Genomic DNA, 11,964 nt, shown 5'->3' with positions numbered 1-11,964 from the left:
GGGCGGGCCCCCTGGAGCCGCCTGTACCAGCCTCAGGGTGAGTGCAGAACCTGAGATGATGTGAGTGCATTCTTCTCCCTCCTCCCTAGATACCACCAAGACCAGTCCCGAGGACAGCTGCAGAGACCTTGTCCCTCCCCTTGAGCTCTGCATCAGAACCAAGTGAGTGGGCCCCCTTTACTGTAAAACCCATCCTGAGGCTAGGGTGTGCATTGGTTGGGGATGTTAGGCCTGCAGACACAAAGACAAACAGCTTCCTGTGTGATCTGATGGAGAGGGGTGGGGTCGGCTAATACCACACAGCTGATAAGACACTGGGTTGGGGGCTTCTACTTAGGCAGGTGTCTGCATGGGCCAAGGGTTAGTTTGCTTGCTTTGCAGGAACTGGAAAATAGACTAGAATTGGAAGAGGGCATGGATGGCCAGGTGGGGTGGGAGGGCATGGGGTGGTCAGGTGTGTATAGGGGAGGTGGCCTGGTGTGGGGTGGGGTGGCTGCCAACAACAGCAGTCTCTGTGTGGTATAGCCAGTCTGAACACTGAAAGAGTTGTTCCTGTCTCCAAGGCACTGGGTAGATCCTTGACACCTCATCCAGACTCTGCATTCAGGGAAGGTTGCCACCCAGGCTAGTGTTGGGAAAAGCCCATCCCTTTCTTCCTAAGCGTTTTGTTGTGCCCCAAGCTGGGTCTGTGTTCTGCAGAGCCTGTGAGCTGTCGTTGGTAAACCCTCTGGTTCACTTGGCCGGTTCTTCTCAGACTCCGTAGTGATGACTAGGAGTCCTTGGCACGTAGTAGGGAAGCAGTGAGGAACATCTTGGGAAGGAGATGGGGTTCTGGTTGCTTTTCAAGGGATGTAGTGCAGGTCATTGTGGTTCTGAGCATGAGTTCTGGAGCCAGGCTGCATGCAGGCTGGCTGTGATACACAGGACTTCTGTCATCTGTAAAGTGGGGATAATGGTAGCCTGTAGCCCACATAGATAGCTTTCCAGCATTCGCTTTCACTGTCGCCATCACAAGTGCTGTCTCAAGAGGAATCTCTTTCCCTGACTTGGAAGTGGCTGGGGCCAGAGTCACTGCCTGGTCCTGAGATTCTGACCACCTGAGATACATGCGGCATACCTGGGGTCCATGCAGGCTGCCCCTTGCAGGCAAGCCTTGGAGCAGGGCTGAGCAAGAGAGCAGGGACTGCCTTGGCACTGTGGCAGCATCAGGAAGAGGAAGTGGGAGGGCTCCAGGCACATCCCCATTGTGCCAGTTCCCTGCCCTCCCCGACAGGGATACAGCATTCCTGTGGGGTCATAGGCTGGCTGTTTCCATCAGAGGATTAGGGGCACATGCAGGTCGCTGTCCTTTCAAGTACAAAGGGCCACTCATTCAAGGTGTTGAGTGAAGGGCTTTGAAGGGGAAAGAAGGTGACACTGGCCTTGGCACTTGGTACAGGCTAGTATAGGAGGCCACAGGGTGACCTTTCTGAAGGAGAAGGGCCCCAACTGCCCTCTAGGCACAGCCTCTACCCTCCCAGACCACTGGGTTGCTCCTTGATATCTTCTTTAGACTTTCTCTTTGTACCCTCCCCACCAGTCGTAAGTAACCCTTAATCTCTTCACTACCCTCTTTTGACAATAGATTGTTCCTGATTGACCAAGCAGCCCCGAGTCTTGACTGGGCTTCCTGAGCTCAGTCTGTTGGGCGGTTGTTTGAGAGTGGCCTGCCTTGAGGTAGCTTCTTGCCCTGAGTTGGCTGACTCCATCCCAGCCCCGTTCAACCGACATCTGCTTTCTAATTTGATGGACCAGTTACAGTCCAAAATGCTCTGCTACAGAGCTTGTGATTTTCATGAAGCACAGAGGGCTACAAAGGAACTCACCTTGTAGGTTTGGGAGGAAGATGCTGCCCCAGCATCCACCTGACCTATACGTAGCCCTGAGCACTTGACTTCAGCTTGCTGAGATCTGTTCAGAGTCGTCAAGGGTGGCCTTGGATCTCTTTTGCTGGTGCTTTTGTCTCTGACCCATCACTCATTTCTGCTCTCTGTCCTGGGCATAAATGAGACAGAGCCCTGGCATCTTCAGAAGTGCTTTCCAGTATTTGTCACAGAGAGAAATATCACCATTTGTATAGCATACAGAGTTAGGGACATGAGTCCCCAGACCCCATCCAGCTCCAGGAAGACTAGAGGAAGCCATGTGAGTTCTGGATTACTCACCGGGGAGTCTTGCCCCATATCTTAGGTCCTTAGGCTTGTAGACATCCGCTTCCTTTGAAGAATATGCTAGAACTGAACTCTCCAGGCCAACCTGGGCTTCTGTGGTGATGAGGCCTGAGGATGTGAATTTCGATGCAGTTCCTAGCTGCTACTGGTGCTATAGCCCTAGGACCATTTAAGAAAATAGTAATTCACTCATTTGTGTTTACAGTGTGTGTGTGTGTGTGTGTGTGTGTGTGTGTGTGTGTGTGTATGTGTGAGCATTAATACATACTCTGGAGGCTGAAAGAAGACATCAGGTAATCCCCTATTCCATTAAATTTCTTTTTTTTTAATTTGAATTAGAAACAAGATTGTTTTACATGGCAATCCCAGTTCCCTTCTCCCTCCCGTCCTCCCCTACCCACCCCCTCAACTAAAACCCTACCTATCACATATCCTTTCTGCTCCCCCTGGATGGTGAGGCCTTCCATAGGGTGTCATCGGAGTCTATCATATCCTTTGGGATAGGGCCTAGGCCCACCCATGTGTCTTGGCTCAGGAAGTATCCCTCTATTCCACCCAATTTCTTTGAGGCAGGATCTTTCGTTGAGTTTGGAGCTTGTGTTTCCTTGGATAGTCTAGGGGCCAGCAAGCCCTAGCAATGCTCCCATTGCAGCTGGAGCTACTGACATGTGTGGGGTACCTGACTTAGTACCTGGTGCTGGGTTTTAAACTCTGGTCCTCATTATTGCTCTTAACTGTGGAACCATCTCTGTAGGCCCTAGAACTACTTTTGAGAAGTGCTGTTTAATGGTGGCTAAGGGCCTTCTCCAGCCCCATCTGTGTCCTTTTGCCTTGTGAACCTGCCTTTGTAAGTCAGTTACCAAGGGAGGTACCAATGATAACCAGAAGTCAGGGAACTTATTCCTAACACCAGGTTTTTGCCTGCCCTACTTTCTCACTACATTTGCCATGGCGGGTCTACCTGGCCAGTTACCATGGGAGCTCTTTCCCAGAGTTTTTCCCAGAATTATTGCCAGAAGGCTGAGTGGGTGAGTGAAGAGTGGAATGGTCCAGTCCCTGTCCCCTCGATTCATCAGATAACATGCCCCTGTAATGGGAAACAGCAGACCAGGAATCTTAGTCCAAGGGATTGAATTACAAAGGCTTTGTGTTTTGTTCTTGCTGCAGATTCTCAAGCAGCTCAAAGGAAGAACTTGGGAAAGTGGCCTCTGAGGTCACTGTGAGGACCTGCTGGAATATAGTCTTGGCTATGGGGTTGAGGTGAAGGGACAAATCCTGCTGCCTGTAGACCTGCCTTAGGCTACACATGGTGCCATAGCCAATTCTTGGGCCACTGCCAAAATCAGAGTCAGATTTCAAATGCCTGGTGAGATGTAGCCGAATGTTCAAAATCATCCTGTCCATGTATGAGAAGAGTGGCTAGCTGGAGCACCTAGTGATAGGTGCAGTTTCCTTCTCATCGTGCCAGCTCTCGTGGAAGCCCTGGCCTTGATTCTTTAGAAGAAACAGCTGGATAAGACTTAGTTCCCTCTCTCAGTTCAATCAAATGGAAGTCAAGTTCAGACTCGACCCTGATCAAACCCAAGGGAGGACGATCTCTTCTCCTTAAGCCTGGCCTTGCTCTATAAGATATACCTACTATATATCTGGCCGTCTGGCAATGGGCTTAGTCCACAGTAGACACCCCTCAATCTAGCCCTTTCTTTATAGATGGGGAGGTGTAGGTTTCCCGGTCACTTTGAGTCAACAGAGGCTTAGACTCTCACTGTTCCAGCCCAGTGGTAGGTCACTGAGCAGACAGTGTGATTTCCTGCCACCTGGCTTTGTTGTCACGGAGGCATTGCACAAGCTCTGACTCTGGGTTCTGCCTTCAGAGAAGAGCATCCTAATTAGAAACACCCAGAGGCCTCTGTGATGTGCCTGCTCTTTGGTGTGATGTACATCACAGCCCCACAGGGTCTCTTGTTGCCTTTGCTGTATCAGGAATGTGGGGTCCATCTCTTGTCCCGCCCCCCCCCCGCCATTGTTCTGAAACTACACCAGCCAAACCAGACTCTTTGGGGGTCATTTCTAACAGCACACGCTGACCTCTCCCAGGCCTCCATCCTCACTGGAGTGAGAGAAAAATGAAACAGTTGTCGCCAAGCCAGCGAGGAGAGGAAAGAGCTCATAACCGGGCCTGGAGCTAGGGCCCAGATGTTTCTGTTTGGAGGCTCAGACAAGAGATGCAAACTGGTTCCTGCCAGGGTCAGTGTCTCTGAGGCCTGGGAGAGCACCCACCTCCCTCAGGGACGCCCTACCCACCTATGTACCCCACGTTCCTCCTGCTGATGCCCTTGCCTGGGATCCCAATTTACAGTGCCCCTTAGCCACAGAAGGAGTTCTCCCTGGCATCCTGCTGTCTGTGTCAACCACACTCTTGAGTACTGCTGTCTGCATATTCTCGTTCTGCCCTGGCTTGTCACGTATGTCTAGTTTGTCCTCCTGAACTCAGTTCTGCCCATCTGTCTGCCCTCTTTGCCAAGCTGCTGTAAGTTACAAAGTAGAACCACGGAAGAATTCCCTGACATTTACAAAGGGGCTCTGAACACGGAGGGCAAGGCAGGCAGGAGAGGGATTGGATGGTGGAGAAGGCATGGAGTCGAGTACAGGACAGCATGTTGAGTCATGTAAAGAGTGAATAAAGACCTGGGTTTCCGTGTGTGGGTCGGGGGAGGGGGGAGGGGAGTGAGATCCAGAGTAGATGTATAAGACAAGAGCTGGGATGGAGGAGTTTCCCTATACCTCAGAACTCTGGGTGACAGGTGATATCAGCCCTTTTCCTGAGCCTAGCACAAATGCTGAGAGCCACCTCCAAGCCATATCTCTTCTGCAAGGGGCCTGGATCTGAGCCTAGAGAAGGTTGGGTGGGCCAGGAGGAGGACTGGCCAAGGACACAGGTGGCAGGGAGTTTGTAGGGCTAGTTTTAGACCCACATCTGATTCAGGATGGCCCAAGGGACAGAAACTTGTGCACAGGCTGTCTGGAAGAGCAAGGCCAGCAAAAGGACCCCTGGGTATGTCTTCAGCAATCTGGAGCATTGAAACCAGGCCTGCCTGCCTTTTGCTGCTGCCTCATGTGGGCTCTTTTCCTATATGTAGTCCTTTAGGTTTGGCCATGGTCTGAATCACTCAGGCTGGAGCTGACTATAAATAAGGCCGTGATTGCCCTGAGGCTGGCGAGGGGCTATCCGCATGCCATGGTCCTCTCTGTGATGTTGCTATTGACTTTGAGCTCAAAGCTCAACTACTAAGTCGGTGGTCCTTGGTAGGGTGGTTTTTCACCTTTGGGATTATTTGGCAGTCTTGAAACACTTTCAGCAATTATATTCAGGGGAAGGGCACAAAAATGTCCATAGTGAACAGAACAGCTCCCACCCCAGAATTAGCCAGTGCCAAGCTGCTTTGAAGTGGACTGTGTGTCTGCCTCCTGAGTTACTGCTGATGGCAGCCTGGCCATTGACTCCTGCGGCACATTTAGGCACCTTTCCCTCTCACCTGTTCACTTCTCTGCCGTCCTTCATTGCTGCTGTAGCATTCTCAAAGCTCTTCTTCCTCTAGGCCATGCGGATCCACTGTCCTGCTCAGCCCTTTACATATTTCAGAAGGCTCTGATTTCTCATACCATAGCAAAGTGCTTCTCTCCACTGCCTTTGCAACTGGCTGGGATGGGAGGGCTGGTTTCCTTGTGAATGGCTTCAAAAGCAACTGTAGACCTAGCAGTGTGCCAATGAGGCTCCATGACTGGTGTGACACAGAGAGATGTTCATGTGACTCACCGTGCACTGAAGCCAAACCCCATTTTGTCTGTCGAGAGCTTAGGTTTGCCTGTTCATGGGGAAGGCAGAATCTGGGGTTGAGTGGATATGAAGAGAATGGCAGTGTAGACCTTGGGGACCAGGCTGAGGGCAGATCCGTCACTCTCCATTGTGCCTCCTTTCTGTCATCGTTATTTAAGATGTGTGTTTGGGTTTTTTTTTTTTTTTTTAGAGATATATATATATATATATATATATATATATATATATATATATGTAGGTGTTTTGTCTGTATGTACATCTATACACCAGAAGAAGGCATCAGATCCTACTGGGCTACAGTTGGGAGCTACCATGTGAGTGCTGGAAATTGAACCCAGGACCTCCAGAAGAGTACTCAAGTGTTCTCACCTACTGAGTCATCTCTTTGGGCCCTTAAGATGTGTTCTTGGTACTCAAGACTTTGATGCTAATATACAATTCTTACTAGAACAATAAAGGACTTTTAGTGGGGTACTTTCTGGACTACAAAGGTGATCAGCAAGAGATGATTATAGATTTCAAATAGCATTATATTGTTACAGATCTCTGAATCATTACTAACTCAGTATCTGCAGCAGATCAGCCTGCTTTCAGAACCTGGGCCCAGCGCCTCCCCATCCATACCTGCTCAGTGTGCCAGTCACAGCCGGGGCCGTTTCCCTTGCTCATAGACCTATGCTGCCTCCCCTGGGACTTGATGAGATTCCAACCCCTAAATCTTACCAACAGAAGGCTTCTCATATAATGGTCAGTTTCTCCAAGTTCTATCAAGTTGTCCACCGGCACTGTGGCCAAGTCTACCACTCAGACAGTGGAATGGTACAATGTGGATGCCCTCCATCAAAGAGGGTGTGTTCTATGTAAGTGGACAAACCTGATTAGAGTCCCCTGGCTCTACCTGATACATAAGAAGCTTGGGAAGTGGTCTAGAGCGACAGAGATCACTGAGCTACCCAGTTCAACCCCATCTCATAGACTAAGAGACCAACCTTTGGGATTCTCTCATTGATGACTAGGAAAGATGCAGGCAATGGTGAATGTGAGAGTGTATTGGCATTTGTTTCCAGCACAGGTTAGGCTGGATCCTACAAGGGTGATTCTGCCAGCACTGGTTCTGGAAAGACCTCCTTTTGCAATTGTTTCTGAGAACTGTGACCAAAACAGAACCAAATGCCTCTCCTGCAGACAGTGAAGGATCCACTCCTGGAAAGCTGCATGACCCCATTGGGGTGAGCTCTATCAATGTTGCTGGGTGCCACCAAATGACACCAGAGAGAACACAGAATTTTAGGAGCAGTTCCTCAAAATAATATTTATGCCGAAGCTGGTTTTCCCTACCTACCTATTCTCGCCTTTTTAAGTAGATTGGTTTTGTTTTTTGTTGTTTTTTTTTTTATTTGCTAGAACATTGACTAGGGTACACATTAGGACACATGCCATTCTCACATTCTCAGTGGTTTGGGAAGTGTATCTTGTCCTTGTTGTGCCTTGGTGGGGCTAGAATGTAATGTTAGTTGTCCTCTGTGCCTATGTGCAACTTCTGTCTTCCACACTGGAGTGTTCAATGGGAGAAAGAGGCACAGAATTGTAACTAAGATTTGTTGTTATTTTCCAAATGACAAGAATTCTGTTTCTTTGATGGGAAATGGGATGGTGTAAAACAGAAAAGATGAACAGGGGAAATACAGTGTATATGTCTACCAAGAAGCTGCTTATAACCTATAGGAAGGGGAGTTAAAAGACAGAGTGAGTGTGACTCCTGCTACCTCTGGAGTGGTCTAATTTCCAGCCTAAAAACTAGAGACACTGAGGCAGCAGTGCAGAGAGCTGGAGAGGACAAAGAGCAGCCTCTGAGGAAGGAAGTAGGAGTTGAGTTGGAGGATGGGCTACTAAGGGCGAGGGACATTGGGCCCAAGATGAACCATTCATGTGTCACTCCATAAAAATGGGAGGTTTCAGAACCACCTGAGGATATACAATCTGAGGATGCTTAAATATCTTCTATAAGTTAGCATACTGTTTACAAATGGCCCACACATCTTTCTGTGTACTTTAGTCTCTGGGTACTTATAATATCTAATGTGTAAACACATGTTATACTGTATTGTTTACAGAATAATGACAAGAAAAGTCAGCCTGTGTATGTTTAGTACAGGTTAGTTTCTTGGCTTGTGGGAGGGTGCATTTTTGCTGCTGCTATTTCTAGATCTACAGATGGTTGAATCTGTGGGTGGGAAAACAGTGTGTTTGAGTTGTGATCATAGTGTTGTGACCACAGTATCTAACAGAAACAACATAGAGGTTCATGGTTTGGGGGTTCAGCCCATCTGGGTGGTGAGGACATGTATGGTAAAGCAGTTGGTTTTAGTGGAGGGATCATGTTACAGAGGATTTTCACATCATGGTAGACCAGAAAACTGGGTCTGACGGGAGCCAGGGGCTGGGTATCATCTCCAGAGACTTACTACCAGAGACGTCACTTCTGGAAGGTTCCACAGCCTTCCAAAATGGCATCACCAAGAACTCAAACCATGAGCCTATGGGGGGCATTTCAGATTCCTGTCATATGTTTGTGGATAGGGCCTCCTGCTCCCAATCATTCGGTTGGGCAGTACTGCAGCGTGACCCTGAGTGAACCTGTTTTCTCTCTTGCTGGAGCTCCCGTCTAGGGAGTTTATGCTTTTCCAGAGAGTCACTAAATTAAAACAAGTACAGCTTCTCTTTTTCCCTTGCCTGTGGCAGTTAGGATTTTGATGACCTCTGGATTTGAAAACATGATGTTGGGTACCTCTAATAATCTTCATTCGCTGTGAAACATTGTTAAGCCCCAGTCTCCCACTCTGCCCTACAGTGCTGCCTGGCAACACCCATATTCTAATTCATGTTGTTTAAGGATGCATATATAGACAGACAACTCCAGTGGTATTTGCATGGATTCTCCATTTGCTGTAAAAAGATTCCCATCAATTGTTTGAAAAAAATCAATTCTACAGCTTAGAATTAGGTGTTAGGAAATGCCCTCATCTCACCTACAATAACTGTCCTATTGGATCTGAGATACTACCATTCACCTACTTGTTCTTCTTAAGCTTTGTAAGTCAGGTTTCAAAACCCATCTTGTTCCTGTGGAACTCACAGCCCTCAGTAGCTCCTGCGGCACAAGGAGAAATGCCCCATCTATTTTCAGCTCTCCAGCCTCCTCTGCATCTTTCTCCCTGCCTTTCTGACTCCTCTCCTGGACCTCGGACACACAGAATATCTGTTTCCCTAACCCTAACAGGTGCCCCTTAAGGGCCATTGTCAGGCACTGCTGGACAAAAACTGAGTCGGATTTACTTGGATGAGATAAATCATTAGAAAGCTGTTGTGCCAGCACCAGGTACAGTCAGCTGTGGCACAAATAGACAACTTGCCTGTCTCCTCTGTCTTCCCTGTTGTTACCCAGGTCCTGGGTGTCTGTTCTACATGCCATATGGATGTTTAGGTTGGGTGAGAGTGTGAAAAACTATTGGGCAGGTTGGAGCCTCAAAGCCTCCTTCCCGAGCCCCTGCAGCTCTAACACTGTCCTGTCACTCTTTTCATAGATGGAAGGGGGCATCGGTGAACTGGAATGGCTCGGACCCCATCCTGTGACCCTTGGATACATCAAGCGCTATGATTTCAGCACTCATCAATGGGATGACCCCTGGACCCCAGGTCTTAGGGGCTAGTCTCTTAGAGGAGTCCTCCTGACTGAGTTTGCATGGCCACAGAGGCATGCAGAGCCTCCAGTTTCTTCCATGAGGGGCCGTGGTAGGGCCCAGTGTGCTGCTGAGGTTCCCTCCCCATACAGCTGTGACTGCCAAAGACAGGAAAGCCATCAAAGACTCTGCCTTTCGTCTGCATTCCTCCTGGATAGCCTTCTTTCCAGGGCCTCTGGTGTGGCTGGCCTTGGGAATATTGGACACTTGTTGCTACAGCTTCCATAAAGCAAAAGTCAAGCCTATGACCAGGGCCAAGACTTTGTGGTTCATTGGTGTGAGGAGGCCACAGGTCTGCTCCCACCATGGCTAAGGTGGGACAGGGAGGTGGAGGCCCTCCAAGGGGGCAAAGTATCTCCTAGCCAAGATCTGAGGACAAGCCCTGCCCTTTGCCTCAGGGTTGTCCTTGTCTAGGTTCCCTGGTCTCTGTGTTCTCTGCAGAAGCAGCATAGTCTAAGATACAAGCTACATAGTCTGTTGTCCAAGAGAAGCCCAATTCCTAGAAAACCCAAGCCGGGGCTATCTGCTTCTGTGAGGCCACACGAGGATGGGTTGGGCCTAGGAGGAAGCTGTAATGGGTGCAAATAGAAAGCTACCCAGGGAGCTTAGCCATGCATGTGAGCAAAGAAGATGGAAGAGGGATGAAGTGTGGACTTGGCCTCTGTGAGTGGGCAGGGCTGTGGAAGAACTCACACTGCAGAGTAAGGAGACGGGTTGGATGGGAAAATGGTATGTTCTGAATTTCACTTGCTACATCGGTGTATATCCTATGGCTTTCATCAAGGAGTGTGATACAGCAGCTGGGAGGCCAGGGAAGAACTACGGGAGGGAGTGTCTGATCAAAACCAGAGTCCAGGGCCACTTGTAGCAATTCACAGGAGGAACCTAGAGGCAAAGCTCCAGTCCTCAAAGTCCCTGTCATGTGGCTATCCAGGTAAGAAACTAGGACCAAAATAATGATAAAGCCTTCAAGTGCCTCCACCCCTAGCTCAGGGGCCACCAAGAGATGGATGCTTACACACAGGGGTCAGGAGACGCATACAGGAGATGGAGTTGCTCCACGACAGCCATCTTTGGCCTCCATTTGTCCCCATGGGGTTTAGCAGCCCAGCTGCTCTAGGGCTGTGTCCTCTACTGTAAAAAGACCCCCTCCTTTGGGGAGTTGGTGGTTTGGTGGAAACAACTACAGAGTCTGCCTTATGTTTCTGTGTCTCAGGCACATACTGTGTCCCCTCCCAACTACAGATCTTTGGGGGAACAGGGAGGAGCCAACCATGCCATAGGAGAATGGGAGGGCGGGTATGGCTGTGTCCTCCACCGAGCTCCCTTGGGGCTTGCTGTGTAAACTTTAGTGGCCATTCACAGCAGGTTCCCAGTAGAAATGCTTCCTATATCTCCTTGAAATGTTTATGCATTTGTTTTCCTTGGCCAGGGATGGGCAGCTGCAGAGTGCCTGACTGAGGAAGTTGGTTTCCCTGCAGTGGCCTTGTTTATCGGCCTGGGGAGGAAAAGTATCTTTTCAATGAAACCCACTTAGTCTCCTTGCCAGGGGCTCTTTGGCAGCGCTAGAGAAAACAAACAATTCCCAGCACTGCTGCAGAAGTTTAACCCAACAAAACACAGAGCTTGCTTTTCTAGGAGCCCAAATGCAGATTCTCCAATGATGCCTTGGAGTGGAAGGTGAGCAGAGCCAGGTACCACCACTCCCAGACTTTGAAGCCAGAAAACCTTCTCCATTACCCTCTCAGCGCTGTAGGAACCAAACGCGTGAGGCTATGCCTCATCACAAGTGGGCATTGTCCACATGGGCTTGTTGTTTTCTAGGGGTGTAGTTTGTATAGGCTCTTCCAGAAAAGACAGATCCTAGATGCTGCTCTTTGTCTCCAGTGGTCTGGCTCCAGATAGGTCTGGCTCCTTCATTTCTCAGGATGTCTTGTTCTAGACTCGTGTGTGTGTGTGTGTGTGTGTGTGTGTGTGTGTGTGTGCGCGCGCGCGCGCGTGCGTGCATACATGTGCATGCATGTGTGTCCCTACCCACTGCTTAGGGTAGGCTAGCTCCTCTGTGGGGGACAACCTCTCCCCATCCCCTTTGTGTAACACCCGAGTCTTTTCTCTCAACTCCACCTGAGAGCGAGATGAAACCCTACATGGCTTTGCCTGTACATACTGGATCAGC

The 11,964-nt window shown here is 49.4% G+C and overlaps 1 protein-coding gene across 6 annotated transcripts in view; it reads left to right on the top strand.

The window, feature by feature from the left end:
• Window positions 1-10,541, top strand: part of Mindy4 (MINDY lysine 48 deubiquitinase 4) — a 149,145-nt gene extending 138,604 nt beyond the window's left edge. For 5 of the 6 annotated variants that reach the window (XM_035448554.1, XM_035448552.1, XM_027429692.2 and 2 more), the window contains 2 exons: window positions 90-162; window positions 9,633-10,541. In XM_035448554.1, the coding sequence (XP_035304445.1) occupies window positions 90-162; window positions 9,633-9,681 (122 nt within the window). In that variant the 3' untranslated portion in view covers window positions 9,682-10,541. The remainder of the gene's footprint in view (window positions 1-89; window positions 163-9,632) is intronic. The other variant, XM_035448555.1, reaches the window with a different exon arrangement.
• Window positions 10,542-11,964: the final 1,423 nt, after the last annotated feature.

The sequence above is a fragment of the Cricetulus griseus genome, chromosome 8 (genome assembly GCF_003668045.3).
Source record: "Cricetulus griseus strain 17A/GY chromosome 8, alternate assembly CriGri-PICRH-1.0, whole genome shotgun sequence".
Taxonomy (NCBI): Eukaryota; Metazoa; Chordata; class Mammalia; order Rodentia; family Cricetidae; genus Cricetulus; species Cricetulus griseus.
This window is presented reverse-complemented; position numbering and strand designations above follow the sequence as displayed.